The sequence below is a fragment of the Equus quagga genome, chromosome 15 (genome assembly GCF_021613505.1).
Source record: "Equus quagga isolate Etosha38 chromosome 15, UCLA_HA_Equagga_1.0, whole genome shotgun sequence".
Taxonomy (NCBI): Eukaryota; Metazoa; Chordata; class Mammalia; order Perissodactyla; family Equidae; genus Equus; species Equus quagga.
In genome coordinates, this window is record NC_060281.1 from 32,337,576 (window position 1) to 32,355,302 (window position 17,727).

The window sequence follows — 17,727 nt, forward strand, 5'->3', positions numbered from 1 at the left end:
ACTTAATCTTCGGCGGGAGGGTGTGGGTGTAAGTGTACCACAGTTAAGGTCGTTTGCAAAACTGAAGGATTTTCTTAGAGCAAGTTAAGTACTCCAGGCCATGGTACACGGGCCTGCAGCAAGCAGCCTTGAGCCCCTGTCCCAGGCGCGGCTTTCCCGCCCTCTGGAACGGAGTCGGGAAGGAGGAACTGGAGTGTGTCGGGGACCACAGGTGGAGGTGGGGCTGTGACGTGTGGGGGGCGGAGCAGGTGGCAGGTGAGTCGCTGGGTCTCCAAGGTTCCAATCACTCCGGAGACTGAGCCATGGGGGGAAAGAAGGACGGGGACGGGGACGAGGCCTATGGTGAGACTGGGCGAGGTTGGGGTGCAGGTCCCGGAGGGAGGGGAGGCTGGCCTTGGCCCGCACCAGGGAAGGGTGGCTGGGCTGGCCCCAGGAAGAGGAGCTGAAAGGAGGGCCTTGGAAAGGAGCTGATGGAAGGAGGCAGAGTCAGGGTCCTAGGAGGACGATGGGGTTCAGGGGGCTGGGGGTGGTTCCTGGAGAGCCTTTGAGGAGTAGAGCTGGGGTCTCCATGAGGAGTTGGGGCTGGAGTCCCTGGGAGGAGGGGGCCTTTACTGGACTCTGGGTACCCTGGGGCAGGGCCCTGGGAATCAAAGCCTGAATAGAAGGAGGCAAGGTTGGGATCCCGAGCGGGGGGCTGAGTCTCAGGGGCTGGGGGGTGTCATGTTCTGTGGAGCCTGCCTTCAAGGGGTGAAGCTGGGGGCTGGGCCCTTGTCAGGAGAAGCAGCTGGGTCCCTGTGAGGAGGAGGAGTTTCAGCCTGGACTCTGGGTCTCAGAGGAAAAGGTACTGGGGGGCCCTGCGAGGAGCTGGGGCTGTGGGTCTTTGTGGAGATGGGGTTGGGGGCTGCCTCCGGGGTCTCTCTGCTAGGAGTGGGAGCCTGTCTTGGGTACCTTGTGGAATAGGGGCAGGGCCCTTCTGGTGTCCCTGTGAAGAGCAAGGCCTGAGGGGAGAGGGAGCAGGGAGCCTGTCTCCAGAATCTCTGTGAACAACTAGGCCTGGGAGCCTGTTCCAGGGATCCGGAGGATTAGGGGTGGGGGGGCCTGAGGGGAAAGGGAACTGGGAACAAGCCTGTGGGATCCCTGGAAGCACTAAGGGCTAGGGGCCTGCCTGCAGAGGTCCCTTGAGTTCCTGGTCTGGAGGTGAGGAAATCCCAAGGGAGGGGCCTCCCAGAGGCAAAGCTTGGGCCCGTAAGGGGGCTAAGGGAAGGAGCAGTGAAGTGAGTACTCTCCAGCAGACTTCCTGGAGCAGTTTTGGGTCAATCATTGATCTCATGTCTGACAGCCATGGAGGAACAGAGTCCAGAGCACCTGGGGAGAATGGCCCCCACCCCTTCCCACACTCTCGCCCAGCCCTCCGCCCTGCCTCCTCAGTGCCAACAGGGGACCCTGGCTGCCTGGCCCCACCTCCTCCCTGTGTGTACTCAGGGAGGACCAGGAACAGGACATGGCCACAATCTCAACCACAGGGCTCAGGTGTCACACTGACTGCTCGCCCAGAGACTGGCAGTGGCCTAGGGACGAGGTCCCTTTGGCTGGGCGTTTACAGGGCCACTTTCCTCCTCAGGCACTGCAGGAGTGCATGCCTTTGGCTCTAGTTTCTTCCCCCATGGCCTCAGGCCAGAGAGTGGAGGTAGGGCCTGGGGCAGATATGAGGAGGAATTTGACCGCCCAGAGGGGCTCCAGATCTGTGCCCACTCTAAGCAGGGCACAGCGAGAGGAGAGAGACAAAGATGGGGACATAAGGGCCACTGAGATGGCTGGACACAGAGTCCCACATCCCAGCTGGAGGAAGACTCAGGAGAAATGGGCCAGGGACGGGGCAGGAGGCAAAGGCTATTTCCCTGGGGGACCGCCTTGAGTTGTGAGTTGGAAATGACCCCCGAAAGGCTCCCTTTTCCCCTCCCTCCAAGGCCCCCAGGGTGGAGTTCACAGTGAGCAGTCCTGCTGCTGACCAGGCCTTGATCCTACCTCTCCTGCTCTCCAATTCCCCTCCTGCCAGCCCTGCCCCTATCCATCTCCCCACAATTCCTGAGGGCTGAGGAGGCTCCTGAGGGTCAGGGGGGACCTTGGGGCAGAGAAAGACTTGGGAGGGACAGGAAATGGGGAAAGAGACTCCTCTCAGTGCCTCACTCTCCACATTCCTCTCCATGTCCCTCAGGGAAACCAGTCAAATATGATCCCTCCTTTCGAGGCCCCATCAAGAACAGGTGAGTTCTGGGCACTGTGCTGCTTAGAGTGGGTGTGTGTCTTGGTTTTGCTTTGTACTTGCTGACATATTAGGAAGAACTTGTGAAAAAGAAAACTCCTGACCCAGGAGACTGGGGAGATTGTCGTCGGTGCGGGGAACACGTGGGGGCTTCCATTACTGGTGATGTTTTGTTTCTTGACCTGGGAGCTGGCTACACCGGTATGTGCCCTTTGAGAAAACCCAACCAGCTGAGTACTTATCAGTTGTGCACTTTTCTGTGTTATACTTCAGAAGAAAATTTACCACCCGGAAAAAGATTTTCTTAAAAAAATAAAACCTACCGATGCCCGCTCTCCAGCATCCCCCACCTCTCCAACCCGCGACTCCTCCAGACCATGCCCCCTGCACCCCTTCTCCAAAGGCTTCCCCTGTTTCTCTCCCAGGGGCTGCACAGATATCATCTGCTGTCTCCTCTTCTTTGTCTTCATTCTGGGTTACATCGTGGTGGGGATCGTGGGTGAGTTTTCAGCTTCGCAGAGCTGGGGCAGTGGCTGGGAGGCAATAACCCGGGGAGGGACATTACCTGCAGCTGCTCCCTCTGAAGCCCCTGCCCTCCCCCACCAGTGACTCATCTGTGTGTCTCTGTCTCCAGCCTGGGTGTATGGAGACCCCCAGCAAGTCCTCTATCCCAGGAACTCTACCGGAGCCTACTGCGGGATAGGGATGAACAAGTGAGTAGGAAGGCAGGAAGAGGGGGCGGGGAGGGGGCCGGGGGAAATGCCGAGAACCCCCCAACACTTAAGCTCCAGACACTCCCCCTGTTGTTCCCATTCCCCTCAGCCTCCCTGAGTCTCAGCACTCATGGCACAAGAATCCTCCGTTGCTGGGCAGTTGGCTTCTGAGTCCCACAGAATTGGGAGGCACTGTAGAGTCATGGTTAAGTGCATGGGTTTTAGAGTTCAGAGATGGGCACTTAAATCCCCAGCTGGGCTAAGTAAGTTCTGATTGTGTGGCCTTGGGCAAGGTACTCAACCTCTCTGAGCTTTGATTTCCTCATCAGAAACGGAAGGATGATCCCAGAAGCAATGCTTTCAGTCCCCACATGCAGGAGACGTTCAACAAACAAAACCTCTAACATTTATATGGTGTTTACTATGTTCTGGGCAAGCCGTGTACTTTATACACACAAACTCATTTAAACCGTATGAGGTAGGTACTATTATTTTGTACATGACGAAATGAGAGCATTAGTGACTTGCTCAAGGTCATAAAGCTGGGTGGTGATTTGGTTCCAGAGTTCAAGCTCTTAATGTTAGCAGTTGCAAGGCTGAATTACTCTGGGAAATCTTTCGGGTGTCTCCCGTACCTCCCCAGCTGCCCTGAGGTCCCTGAGGCCAGGAACTGGGTGCTGCGTGTCTGGCCTACACTGGGCCCACTGTACTGTTGAGGCACGGCCTTAAGCAGTCCTTCCTCTCCCCTCACACCTGCCCAGGCCCTGACACGCATGCTTCCTCCCCTCTTACAGAGATAAACCATATCTCCTGTACTTCAACATCTTCAACTGCATCCTGACCACCAACGTCGTTACAGTCTCTGTGAATGGCCTACAATGCCCTACACCCCAGGTCAGAGCCTGGGACCTGCCTCTGCCGAGATCACCCCCGGGGTCGGGGTACCAGGCCCCTCAGTGTGCTCTCTGCCCCCAGGTGTGTGTGTCCTCCTGCCCAAAGGACCCGTGGACTGTGCAAGTGAACCAGCTCTCACTGACAGTTGGGGAAGTCTTCTACACTGCAAATAGGAACTTTTGTCTGCCAGGGGTGCCCTGGGATATGGTGAGCACAGCCCCTAAGTTAACGCTGTCATCAAGGGGTTGGGTAGATGGCTTTGGTGATGGTAGTGGTGGTAAGGAGGCTCACTCCTTCATCCTGCTCTGTATCTGTGTGTCTGTCTGTCCTCCCCCGACCCCCCAGTCAGTTCGCGAAAGCCTGAACCAGGAGCTCTGCCCCAGTTTCCTTCTCCCTTCCACTCCAGGTAAGAAGCCATATTCCTTCCTCAGGCATCATCTAGTCCTATATTTATTGCTCAAATGAGGAAAGCAGGCCCAGAGAGAGTAAAGCTGTATAGATCATCTGTGGCAAAATTGGAATTAGCACCAGGTCTTCATTTGTCTCTCTGCTGCATGACCCTGCAGTCAGATCATCAGTGTTGGTTGTGCCCCTACTGTGTGCCAGGCACTGGGGACAGATGAGGGAAGATGAAAACTGCTCCCTGTTTGAGCTACATTCTAGGAGAGATCAGAGATGTTCACAACAAGACTGCATGAGAATCCCATGAAAATATCCATGGGTGAATCTACACACACACGTTTATGTATATGTACAGGAAGCAGACTGGAAGGATGTCTGTCCAAATGTTAAAAATGAATGTGGCTGGGTGGTGGGTCACCGTGGACTTTTTTTTCTGTATGCTCTTCTTGCCAATAGTAAACGTCATTTTTTAATAGAAAAAAAATTTTAATTATAACATGAGAAAAGATATTCCAGTTCTCAATATAAGTACTATAGGAAGTATCTCAAATGAATGCTCCAGAGTCAGACAGATCTGGATTTAAATTCCAGGACTTTCCAGCTGTGTGGTCTTGGGCCAGTTACTCAACCTCTCTGAGCCTTGTTTCCTCATCTTTAGAATGTAAATGCCAAAGCAAGCCTGCTTGGCAAAGTTGTCATGAGGGTGGTGATAAGTGGCTCTGTAGGCACAGAATAGGTGCCACAGAGGATGGGATGGGGTAAGAAGGCTTCCTGGAGGAGGTGAGATGGAGGTGGAGCTGAATAGAGAGTAGTGGATGGGATTACTGGAGGAGGCAGAGTGCTCAGAGAGAGATGCAGCAACAGCCAAGGTATAGAGGTGAGGAGAAGGGGCTGGGCTCAGCCGGGGGGGGCCGTGAAGCCTGGCGGTGAGCGTGGGCACTCTCCAGGACAGCGCCTCTGGAGGCGTCTGAGCCACCGAGTGATCTAGAGCCATGGAATGATGAGATCCATGCCGAGCCACCGTCTCCCTGGCACTCGGGCAGAGGGTGGATTGACAGGTGGCAAGGTTCGGGGTGGAGGCATTGTAAGAGTTAGGACAGAGGGGAAGAGGGTCTGGACAGGGAGGCGGGGAAGGGGGCATTATGAGACAGTGAAGGAAGTGTGGACCGGGCTCCATGGGGCAGGAGCTCCCATTTGGAATCAAGAACCGCCCTCTGAGAGGGGCAAAGTCCATCTCTCCTCCCTCGGCTGAGGGCACTGCGGGCTGGGGTGGGAGCCAGAGACTTTCAAGGCAAAGTTCTGGGCCCTCCCATCCAGGACTCCATTCTCTCTCTCCAGCGCTGGGGCGTTGTTTTCCATGGCCCAACAGTAGTCTGCCTGAACTCCCAGAGATCAGCAACGTTTCCATCTCCCAGGGGATCAGGTGGGCATCCCTCGGCCTCCACATCTCTGTCCCACACCCCTTCCCACCCACAGCCCCATCTGACTCAGTCTCTCTCCGGCAGTGGTCTTCTTGACAGCCTCAATGCCCGTGACATCAGTGTTAAGATCTTTGAAGATTTTGCCCACTCCTGGTATTGGATTCTTGCGTGAGTCACCAGATTCCTCCAGTCTCTCTTCCTTCCCTTTTCCCCTCCCTGATCCTCTATCCCTTTGCCCAGTGTCTGAAACAGAGACTTTGGACTGGGGAGGAGGAGCCAGAGCTCTGAATGGACCCCAAGCCCAACAGGATTTATCAGAGAAAGGGGATCTAATCCGGGGACATTGAGGATGTGAGGAAGGCATTTGGGGGCCTCTAAAAGGGGAAGATTTAGGGGACCAGCAGTGACCCTCATCTACCTCACCCTGCCTACAGTGCCCTAGGCGTGGCTCTGGTCCTGAGCCTGCTGTTTATCCTGCTTCTGCGCCTGGTGGCTGGGCCCCTGGTGCTGGTGCTGATCCTGGGGGTGCTGGGCGTGCTGGCGTATGGTATCTACCACTGCTGGAAGGAGTACCAAGTGCTGCGGGACAGCGGTGCCTCCATCTCCCAGGTGGGCTTCACCACCAACCTCAGCGCCTACCGCAGCGTTCAGGAGACCTGGCTGGCTGCGCGTGAGTGCCCTGCCCACCTCCAAACCACCAGCCACCCAAGGGCTGCCCCGAGCTGTGCCCAGTCCTGGCCCTGACCCAAGGCCCCTCTGTTCCCCGTCCACCCTCAGTGATCGTGCTGGCTGTGCTTGAAGGCCTCCTGCTGCTAGTGCTCATCTTCCTGCGGCAGCGGATCCTCATCGCCATCGCCCTCCTGAAAGAGTCCAGCAAGTCAGGGCCTGTCTGGGATGGAGATGGGGCTGAGGGCAGAGATGTGGGCCGGGGATCGAGGTGCTGGGAAGGTGGCAGGGAGCCCTGGAGAAGGGCAGAATAGCACAGTGGTTAACAGTGCTGTGTGACTTAACCTTTCTGAGCCTCAGTTTACCCATCTGTAAAGTGGAGGCAATAATAGTTCCTACCTTGTAGGGTTGTCATGAGGATTAAGTGAATTAGTGTCTGTCAGGTGCCCGGATCAGGGCGTGGCCCTCTGTAAGTGTTGGGCGTAATGGTAGTGGTTATTGTCACAGTGGTGGTGGTTGCTGGGTGGAGTGGCAGGAGCCCAGGCAGGGAGGAGAAGTGGCAGCTTGCTCCCAACCAGGACCTACCTGCCAGGTTGGTCAAGAGACCCCACTCTGAGGATTCTCCTGCCTTACTCTCCCTGAAGCTGCCCCATGTGGCTTCTCTGTGACTCTAGTTTCCTCTAAGGGGCCCTTGAGCCTGATTTATTCAGTTCAGTTAATTCAGTGAGTGCCTACTGTGTGCTCAGCCTGGGGGGATGGAGTAGCCCCTGGCAAGGGCAGAGGTGGGGCCCTCGCCAGGTCAGCCCCATGAGAGGAAGGGTGGGGTCCGGGGGCCAGGCCATGCCAGTGGACAGGCTTCCATCTCCCCGCAGGGCCGTGGGACAGATGATGTCCACCATGTTTTACCCGCTGGTCACCTTTGTCCTCCTGCTCATCTGCATCGCCTACTGGGCCATGACTGCTCTGTATCCTTTGCCCACACAGCCGGGCCCTCCTAGAGCCCATGGGGGGTGGAGGGGAGACAGGGCGGGACTTGCCCACACATAGTGCTTCAGTGCCGTTGGACGAAGGTGCCCCCTCCTCCGAGCAGGCACGGCCCTGCACCTGGACAGAGCTGAAAGAGGGAGTCCAGGCTCAACTCCCCTTTGTGCAGTGAACAACCTACACAAGTCCCTGGGAAGGGGTCCCTGGGGAGGGGATCTGTGGAGACCCCCATATGACCAGGCTTTCCTTGACTCCTCTCTGGGTACCTGGCCACATCCGGGCAACCTCAGTATGTCTTGTGGGCTCCCAATGTCAGCACGCCCGGCTGTGAGATCGTGACAATGAATGCATCATGCGACCCCATGGTGAGGGGATCTGGGGTGGACATAGAGGGGCCACCAAAAGGGCCAAGGGGACTTTAGGGGCCAACTGGTCCAAATCCTTCATTGTGCAGAAGAGACTGAGGACCAGAGAGGGCAAGGGGCTCACTCAAGGCCACACAACAGACCCCCAGCAGAGCCAGAAAGGGAGCCAGTGCACTGACTGCAGATCTAGCACTCCTCCCACTGCGCCACCCTGATGCAGGGAAGGAAACTGAGGCTGGAAGAGGAGGCACACTGTGCCTGAGGGCAGGGCTAGGCCCTGGGGAACCTCAGTACCAGAACTCCACCCCTCCCCAGAACATTCCTCTGCCAGGTGGACCATTCACCACTTCACCAACCTGACCTCAGTCCAGTCATCTGTAAAACGGGTGAAGTGGCCTGTCCCTCCAGTGACTAAGATTAAATGACATCGGGCAGAAGAAAGTGCTTAGTGCAATGCCCGGCTTCTGACAAGATCTGATTATGCAGCTGGTGGTCCTCCCTTGGAAGACAGTGCCCCAGGCAATAGGCCAGTGGGACTCCCTGGGGGCCTGGGAGAGGAGCTGCTACCACACCCTGTCCCCTGTGAGGCTCGCAGGACCTGTCACTGGACTGCTGGGCACGTACTGTCCTCAGGGCTTTCACATGGCCACCTCATCTGAGCTGGGACCATGTGCTGTGCCCACAGGCATTAGCCCCACTCTGAAAAAGGAGAAGGAGTTTCCTTTACATTTATGGAGGACCCACTACGGGTAAACTTTTCCAGGCACCAGAGGCAGGCACTGGGTGTGCCAAGCCCCAAATCCCTTGGTTCTTTCTTTCAACGTGCTCAGGGTCTCACACTGGAGACTGACACAAGTCCACAATTACAAGTAAAGCAGAAAGGGGTTGGTTTCCTTATCGTAAAATTTCAAACACATCCTCAGTTTCAGCAATTATCAAGATTTTTGTCCCATTTGCTGGAAAGGGTTGTTTTTTATTTCTGCATTTTTTACTTTTTATTATGGAAATTTTCAAACACACACAAATGTTGAGAATCCCCTTAGCCGGATTCCACAGCCTTCAGCTTCTACTATTCTTGTTTTGTCTATCTCCCCATGCACTCCCCTAGCTGCACATTTTCTTTTCTTTCTTATTTTATTTTTAATTTTTTTTAAAGACTGGCACCTGTGCTAACAACTGTTGCCTATCTTTTTTTTTTTCCTGCTTTATCTCCCCCACCCACCCCCCCAGTACATAGCTGTATATCTTAGTGGCAGGTCCTTCTAGTTGTGGGATGCGGGACACCGCCTCAACATGGCCTGACAAACGGCGCCATGTCCGCACCCAGGATCCGAACCCTGGGCCGCCGCAGCACAGCGCGCGAACTTAACCACTTGGCCATGGAGCAGGCCCCTGCAAATTTTTTTTCTGGAGTTTTTCAAGGCAAATTCTGGTGTTGTGCCATTTCACCCGTAAATACATCAGGATGGATCTCAACAGATAAGGACTTTTCAAAAACATAACCACTATACCATTATCACACCCGACAAAGTTAATAATTCCTTAATACTGTCTAATACCCAGTCTGTTCAGTTTTGCTGGAAAGCGTTTTGGTTGAAGTTGCAGAGGCTGCCCTGGGAGGGGATTGCTGATTGAGTGCCAAGGAGAGCTAGGCGTTGGTCACAGTGCCCTTGCACCATTAAGGCTTGACCCAGGGGCTGGCCTGGTGGCGTAGTGGTTAAGTGTGCCTGCTCCACTTTAGAGGCCTGGGGTTCACAGGTTCAGATCCTGGGCACAGACCCAGCACTGCTTGTCAAGCCACAGTGTGGTAGCATCCCACCTAAAATAGAGGAAGATTGGCACAGATGTTAGCTTGGTGACAATCTTCCTCAAGCAAAAAGAGGGAGATAGACAATAGATGTTATCTCAGGGCCAATCTTCCTCACACACAAAAAAAGAAAAAAAAACGACTTGGCCCACACGGCCTGGGAGCTCTTGTGCCCATCCAGACTGAAGGAAGCTAATTATGCTTACACAATATGCCAAGTGAAACCAGTTTGAACCTGGACATGGAACTCTTGGAAGGAACTGGGTCCCCCAACTGAGGGAGGCTGCTACTTCCCTCTCTATCTGGGAGCGGCAGGAGCTGGCTGGGAATGGGCTGAGGCTCTACACTGAGGTCTGAAGGCTGAGCCTAAACCTATTCTGTCTCCAGCAAGAGCAGCCTGTGAACTCATGCCCAGGGCTGAAATGCGTCTTCCAAAGCTACTTGTCCACAGGCCTGGTACAACGTTCTATCTTCAACTTGCAAATCTATGGGGTCCTGGGGCTATTCTGGACCCTCAACTGGGTACTGGCCCTGGGCCAGTGTGTCCTGGCTGGGGCCTTTGCCTCCTTCTACTGGGCCTTCCACAAGCCCCGGGATATCCCCACCTTCCCTCTGAGCGCTGCCTTCATCCGCACCATCCGGTAAGCCCAGGACACGGGGCTGGGAATTGTGAGCCTGGGAGTCCCAAGGGTCCTGGGGCCGCCTCTGACTGCCTAACCCTTCGCAGTTACCACACCGGGTCGCTGGCCTTCGGATCCCTGATCCTGACCATTGTGCAGATAGTTCGAGTCATCTTGGAGTACATTGACCACAAACTGAGAGGTAAACTGAGTTCGGGGGCTGAGGAAGGCCAGGCTGAGCAACTGGATCCTCTGGGAGGCACTGTCAGGGGATAGAGTCCAAACACGAGCCCCCCTCACCCCCAGAAGCCCAGAACCCTGTGACCCGCTGCATCATGTGCTGCTTCAAGTGCTGCCTCTGGTGTCTGGAAAAGTTCATCAAGTTCCTGAACCGCAATGCATACATCATGGTGAGCCCCAATGCTTGAGCAACCACTTGCTCCAGGGTCCCTTGGCCCAGGCCCCCCATCCTGGCCCAGGTGAGCTCTCCACAGGTAACTCTGACCTTTCCACTTCACCCAGATCGCCATCTATGGGAAGAATTTCTGTGTCTCAGCCAAAAACGCCTTCATGCTGCTCATGCGGAACATCATCAGGTCAGGCTGTCCACCCCACCCGCGACCCCGGGGGATCTCCCACCCCAGGCCAGCTTCATGGGCACACTGTGCTCAGAAGGGCCTCAAGCTTGGTTTAATGCTCTGCTGCCTCCATCTTGAAATGTGAACAATTTTCACTTTGTATCTGTAACGGCAAATTATATAGCCAATTCTGCTCCCAGCCCTGCCAGGCCTCTCACCCCCATCCTACCCCAACTCCCCATACAGGGTGGTCATCCTGGACAAAGTGACAGATCTGCTGCTGCTCTTTGGGAAGCTGTTGGTGGTTGGAGGTGTTGGTAAGGACCAGGGCTGGGAGTTAAAGGAACAGAGGGCAGGCGTGCTGGGTGGCTGAAGAGGTAACCTCTGAGAAATGACACTGACCGCCAGATCTCTTCCACAGGGGTCCTGTCCTTCTTTTTTTTCACTGGTCGCATCCAGGGGCTGGGTAAAAACTTTGAGAACCCCCAACTCAACTACTACTGGCTACCCATCATGGTGAGTGACTCCCCCTTCTCTGCCTCACCCCCAACTCCCCAAAGGAACGCTAAAGGGCCTTGTGTCTTCCAGACCTCCATCGTAGGGGCCTACGTCATCGCCAGCGGCTTCTTCAGCGTTTTTGGCATGTGTGTAGACACGCTCTTCCTCTGTTTCTGTGAGTCACACCCCCACCTCCTCCCCCCACTTCAAGGTACCAGACTGTTCAGGCTTTTTAGAAAACTTGGTGCTTCCAGAAACAGCGACTCTGTAAAAGAGCCAGAGCCAAAGGCAGCCTCTGCTGGCATCCTCAGGCCAGGGGTTTGGGGAAGAAAGGAGGAAGTGAGCTCCCAGGCTGGTGAGTTCTCCCAAGAAAGAGCATTCCAGGGCAGAGGCCTCTGGGAACTTCCAGAAAATCTAGGGTAGAAATTAGCCGCAAGAGACTTCCCAGCAGGTGGCTGTAGTGAGTGGGGATTTTCTAACCCTCCTATAATTCATTCTGGCTCTGCGCTAATCGATTGACATGCATTTTTTTCCGTTAACTCTTATCACACGATGAAATACAGTATCATTGACTCCACTTTACAGATGAGGAAACTGAGATTATATAACATACCCAGCAGGTTACAAAAGCTACCCGAAAAAAACAGCCGGTGGTGGTGCAGCCTGCAAACCAGGCAGCCAGTTTCTTAGCCCAAGATTTTCCGGGGGGAGTGGCTGTGGCCCCCTGAGGGTCCGCTCTAACGGGTCTCTGTTGCGGCTCAGTGGAGGATCTGGAGCGGAACGACGGCTCCCTGGACCGGCCCTACTACATGTCCAAGTCCCTTCTGAAGATTCTGGGCAAGAAGAACCAGGCGCCCCCGAAAGACAAGAAGAGGAAGAAGTGAGAGATGCAGCCCTGAACCAGGGCTGCACCCCGCCTGTACAGCCTCATAGCCTCACCTACCTTCCAGATCCCGATTTTTTAGTAAAAACGTTTTATTAAAGAGTGCTATTTTGTTTTCTCAAAAAGTCTGGGACTTTTATTCCTTCCATGACAACCCGCAGTCCTTTTCTTCCCCGCCTGGCTCTTTAAAATAGGCCCCGCCCCTGTGACGCAGCCAGGTACCGCGGCCAATCAAAAGGCTCTTCCGAAGTAACGCCTGCCCATCGTCACGCCAGCCAATACCCTTCCCTCCGGGTCACGCGCTCCGGGTCTTCAAAGAGAGCCAATTGGAAGGGCTAGCTTGGAGGCTGAAGGGTCACGAGGGGAGTCGGAGTGTGAGAGGACCAATTAGTGTCGCGGAAGCTCGGCGGGGCGGCTGGCAGTGAGGCGGCTTTGGGGGTGATACCTGAGGGTTTAAAGGGCCGGGATCTGCTGACCGACTCCCGCCAGCGTCTAGGCCTGGGGGCCGGGGTCGCGGCCTCCGCGGGCAGACATGATGGCGGAGCGCTCCGGCACGGTGCTCCGGGACAGACCCGGGGGACCGCGGACGCTGGGGTTCTGGGGAGGCTGTAGAGTTCAGGTGTTGGCCGCGATCTTCCTGCTGCTGTTGTCTTTGGCAAGATTTGGAACTAGGGCAGGGAACGACTTCGATCTGGTGAGTGTCACCCCTCATATAGCCCCATCCCCCGACCCACGCGGGCACTCTATGCCTGGTGTTCCTCGGGGCGCGGGCTGCTGAGCCCCGTCTCCTCCGCGGGACTCTCCCGCGGTTCTCAGACCCTGTTCTCTCCACTCTCCCTGTTCAACCCCTCTCGATCTCCGGGCTCCGTCCTCCTCTCCTCTGCGTCTCCTCTTCATTCAAGCTCCTTCCCCTTTTGAGGTCCCTCCGCTCCTTCAGGGCTCCTTCCTCCCTCCCGAGCCCCGAGCCCCCGGCTTCACTCCAGACTCTCCTCCGGGTTCCCCTTCCTTGTTCTGGGACCCATGCCCCCACTCGGGATCCCCAGCACCCTGCCTCTTCCAGGGAAACTCGACTGCAAGCTGCTAGTCATCGTCCTAAAACCCCAAGTCAAATTTGTTCGTGTTGACCCTCCCTTCTCCCTTCGCAGGTTCAGCCGCTGGTGACCATGGAGCAGCTGCTGTGGGTGAGTGGGAAGCAGATCGGCTCCGTGGATACCTTCCGCATCCCGCTTATCACAGTAACTCCTCAGGGCACTCTCCTTGCCTTCGCTGAAGCCCGAAAAATGTCCTCGTCGGATCTGGGGGCCAAGTTTATTGCTCTGCGGAGGTCTATGGACCAGGGTATAAAGATACCTGGGTGGCAAGTTCTGGTGCTGGGTTAGGTGGATGGGGAGCCTGACCTGCCCAAGGACCCTGAGGACAGGGGAACTTGGGGGGCTGGAGGCCTGGGTCCCTGAAGGGTGCAGGGAACTTAAGGAGGGAAGCTGTCCAGGGCACTGATCTGGAAATTGAGATCACCTGGGAGTTGAACATTCATTCAGACGTTTATTGAACACATACTATATATCAGGCACTATTCAAGGTTATGTGAATACACTTATGAAGAAAACAGACCAAAATTCCTGTCCTCAAGGGGCTTATATTCTAATTCAATATATATATAATGTTTTAATTCTATATTCAATTATGCTTATTGTAATAAGCATAATAAATAAGTTTACTTTTTATGTCAGAAGGTGATAAATGCAATGGAGAAAAATAATACAGAGCAAGAAGTGTGGGGAGTGCCGGAGTTCAATTGCAATTTCAAATAGGTGACATTTGAACAAAGACTTGAAGGAGGTGAAGGAGTGAGCCTGGAAGAAGAGTACCCCAGGCAGATGTCACAAGTCTGTGCAGAGGCCTCAAGAAGGGAGGGAAGTATTTGAGCAATGGGAAGGAGCTTGTGTGGCTGGATGGAGTGAGTGAGGGTAGGATAGATGAGGTCAGAGAGGTAAGGAGGGGCAGGTCTTATAGGGCCCTCGGGCCATTCTAAGGCCTTGGGTCCCTGGCAGGAGGTGGAAATTTACAAGGAGTGGTGGAAAGGTCACCTCCAGAGTACTCACCCTGGATTTCTTCCCTTTGTTCTTTAGGTAGCACGTGGTCTCCTACAGCCTTCATTGTAGATGATGGAGAAACACCAGATGGGCTGAACCTGGGAGCAGTGGTGAGCGATAGGGAGACAGGAATTGTATTCCTTTTCTACTCCCTCTGTGCTCACAAGGCTGGCTGCCAGGTGGCCTCCACCATGTTGGTGTGGAGCAAGGATGACGGTGTTTCCTGGAGCTCACCCCGGAACCTTTCCTTGGATATCGGCACCGAGGTGTTTGCCCCTGGACCGGGCTCAGGCATTCAGGTCTCTGTCTGAGAGGGGTGGAGGGGGCTGCCTTGTGGAGAGTCTGGGTGATGCCCCAAAATAGATTCCTTTCCAAGGAGAAGGTGCTGTGAAGTCAAATTTTCTGTCTTAGATGGGATTCCTTGGAAAAAGGGACATCCTGGGAGGAACATCCTACCAAGAGAAGATGGAACTTTGCCCTTGGCTGCCTATTTGGGGGTTTTCAACAGGGCTGCACTAGTCCATGTGGTGCCTGTGCAGAATAGAAAAAGGCTCTCCTTTCTTTGAGCAGACACAGGGCTGTGCCATGGGGCGCAGCTTGGTGAGTGAGCACAGGTTGGCTTTAAGCTCCCGTGCACCCCTGTGGCTTGTTGTGTGCACAGCCTGTTCAGTGTACACCCTGGATGTCCTGAAGGAGCTTATTCTGTACAAGAGCTCCTTAATTCAGGCAGTAGGTGTTTACGGGATCCTTCTGGGACCCTCAGTAAGCAAGGACAGAACCAAGTATGAGATGTGTCCTCACACTTAGGAGGTGGTGGGTTGCCCTTCCCTCTGAGCCCCCTCAGTGTTTCCCTCTGTGATGCCAGTTCCCTTTCTCATAGAAACAGCGGCAGCCACGGAAGGGCCGCCTCATCGTGTGTGGCCACGGGACGCTGGAGCGGGATGGGGTCTTCTGCCTCCTCAGTGATGATCATGGCGCCTCCTGGCGCTATGGGAATGGGATCAGAGGCATCCCCTATGGCCAGCCCAAGCAGAAATACGACTTCAACCCTGATGAATGCCAGGTCAGGACTCCGTGGGCTGTTCCCTGCCCTGTCCTCCAGACACCATTTCACTCACAGACCCAGGGTCTGGCTGCCCAGCACTGTGCCTCACAGCCTTGCTTCCTCAGGGGCTGGGCCCTTTTTCCTGCCCCTTCCTTGGGTCATCCTGATGCCCTGTTCTCTCCCCTCAGCCCTATGAGCTTCCAGATGGCTCAGTCATCATCAATGCCAGGAACCAGAACAACTACCACTGCCACTGTCGAATCATCCTCCGCAGCTATGACGCCTGTGATACACTGAGGCCTCGGGATGTGACCTTCGACCCAGAGCTCGTGGACCCTGTGGTAGCTGCAGGAGCTGTAGCCACCAACTCTGGCATCATCTTCTTCTCCAACCCAGCCCATCCAGAGTTCCGTGAGTGTCTGCCAGTGGGGTTGTCAGGGGAGCCCCTGTTATCTAAAGAAGGCCTAGGCAGCACCCCCCCTCTCCCTGACTCTGCTACTCTCCCCAGGAGTGAACCTGACCCTGCGCTGGAGCTTCAGCAATGGGACTTCATGGCGGAAAGAGACGGTCCAGCTGTGGCCAGGACCCAGTGGCTACTCCTCGATGGCAGCCCTGGAGGGCAGCGTGGGTGGGGAGGACCAGGCCCCCCAGCTCTACGTCCTGTATGAGAAAGGCCTGAGCCAATACACAGAGAGCATCTCCCTGGCCAAAGTCAGCGTCTATGGGACACTCTGAGTTGCGTGCAGGGGTAAAAGGCCCTGGACTCAGCCTTCAGGATCATGGGTCTGTGGTGGGTCTGCTGGAGGTGCCTGAAAGACAGTTTCAGCTTCCTTTAGACACTAGCCTTTTGCAAAACCAACTTCTCTTTGACAGGGAAATCACTCTGTTAGGACTAAAAGCCTGGCTGCTTCTCCCACACAAGAAGTCCTGCCCTCCCCGGACAATGATCGGTCCTTTTCTTGGACAGGGTGAGGTGGGCCCGTAGCATTGAAGAAATGTGAGCTCAGGGAATTGGGGAAGGCTGAGCTTCCTCTTTGGACTAAGGTATTGGCTTTGAAGAAGGTTGGTGAATGTCCCGGAAGGGTGGGATGTTTGATTTCAGGGTGGGGAACTAGCCTCACCACCCACCTTGACTATTTATGAATCAAAATGTTTGTAACTTAATGTTTTTAATGAAGGAGCATGAACATGAGTAGCATCTCTGGTTGTCAATGCGCGTCTTCATGTCTGTTTTCCTCATGTACACTTGTGAGATGGAACTCAGCTATGGGGAAGCTGGTGTACTTATTGCCTGTGGAAATCTAACTGGCCAGTCAAAGCCTTCTTTCCCTTTCACATTCTTTCTCATCACAGGAAAACTGATTGATCTTCAGAAGTGTCATGAGAGTAGGAGGGGGAGCCCCATAAGATATTTAAAAACTTGCTCTGTTTTATATTTCTAAGATGGAGTAGGATACTGTCCAGGCTGGCCTGGCAGAGAAGTCAGCACTGTGACAAGTCATGTGAGAAAATAGTATCATCCTAAGGCAGATGCTGTGAAAAGAACCTGGGTCGGCTGCAGCTGTGTGGGAGAGCCACAGCTTTCCTCCATGTGGAAAAAAAAGTAAGGCGCCTGGAAGGGATGGTGAGAATGCTCAAGGCTGAGGGATAAGGGCCACATCTATTTGCAGTTAGAGGGTGTTTTACTGCCAGCTGCTTCTCTAAGAAATGACAGGATAGGGTTGACCCATAGGGTGGTGTAGCGGTTAGGTTAGCTCATTCTGCTTCAGCAGCCCAGGGTTTGCCAGTTGGATCCTGGGTGTGGACCAACGCACTGCTTATCAAGCCATGCTGTAGCAGGCGTCCCACATATAAAACAGAGGAAGAGGGAACAGATGTTAGCTCAGGGCCAGTCTTCCTCAGCAAAACCAGAAGGATGGGCAGTGGATGTTAGCTCAGGGCTAATCTTCCTCAAAAAAAAAAAAAAACGGAAAGAAAAGAAATGATAGGATAATTTGTTCTGTCTGGTGGAAGCAGTGGAATAATCCCACTGTATGTGAAGACATGGTGTAATTTTGTTAGATTTTATCAAGAATTTGTGGTCAATAATGTAACACTTGAATTTTTCATTTACAGACATTTTTAAAAACATAGAAAAGTAGAGGAAATAGTTTAACGAGCCCCACATACACCCCAACATCGTTTCAACAGTTATCAAGATGTTGTCATATTTGCTGCTTCTGATTCTTTTCTTTTCATTTGCTGAAGTATTTTAAAGCAAATCCCAGACCTCATGACATTCACCCCTACATTCTTAAGTATACATCTCATTCTTTAAAATGGAACATTTTGTTGTATAACCATAATGTCGTTGTACACCCAAAACATTAACAATGACTCTATGGTACCAGCTAAGACTCAATGTTCAAATTTTATCAGATGTCTCAAAAATACCTTATTTATGGTTGATTTGTTCAAATCAGGATCCAAAGAAAACATACACATTGGATTTTGAC

The 17,727-nt window shown here is 54.0% G+C and overlaps 2 protein-coding genes across 5 annotated transcripts; both read left to right on the top strand.

Annotated features, from left to right (window-relative positions):
* Positions 1–265: 265 nt before the first annotated feature.
* On the top strand, positions 266–12,219 carry SLC44A4 (solute carrier family 44 member 4). Of its 4 annotated transcripts, none has more exons than XM_046640239.1 (21): positions 266–342; positions 2,216–2,264; positions 2,689–2,762; positions 2,898–2,976; positions 3,771–3,870; positions 3,952–4,077; positions 4,216–4,276; positions 5,611–5,695; positions 5,778–5,861; positions 6,128–6,363; positions 6,471–6,570; positions 7,232–7,324; positions 7,606–7,708; positions 9,903–10,156; positions 10,243–10,337; positions 10,442–10,545; positions 10,658–10,731; positions 10,960–11,030; positions 11,135–11,229; positions 11,302–11,386; positions 11,974–12,219. In XM_046640239.1, the coding sequence occupies exons 1-21, from the start codon at positions 303–305 to the stop codon at positions 12,093–12,095; spliced, it is 2,130 nt and encodes a 709-aa protein (XP_046496195.1). In that variant the 5' UTR covers positions 266–302; the 3' UTR covers positions 12,096–12,219. The 4 variants fall into 4 exon arrangements, with proteins under 4 accessions (XP_046496195.1, XP_046496197.1, XP_046496199.1 ...); XM_046640241.1 differs by having other exon boundaries at positions 10,445–10,545; XM_046640242.1 differs by lacking the exon at positions 266–342 and adding an exon at positions 399–841.
* A 235-nt stretch (positions 12,220–12,454) lies between these two features.
* Positions 12,455–16,424, top strand: NEU1 (neuraminidase 1). The gene is made up of 6 exons (XM_046640918.1): positions 12,455–12,788; positions 13,240–13,432; positions 14,224–14,486; positions 15,068–15,250; positions 15,421–15,643; positions 15,741–16,424. Exons 1-6 carry the CDS (start codon positions 12,627–12,629, stop codon positions 15,965–15,967), a joined length of 1,251 nt encoding a protein of 416 aa, XP_046496874.1. The 5' UTR covers positions 12,455–12,626; the 3' UTR covers positions 15,968–16,424.
* The last annotated feature ends 1,303 nt before the right edge of the window (positions 16,425–17,727 follow it).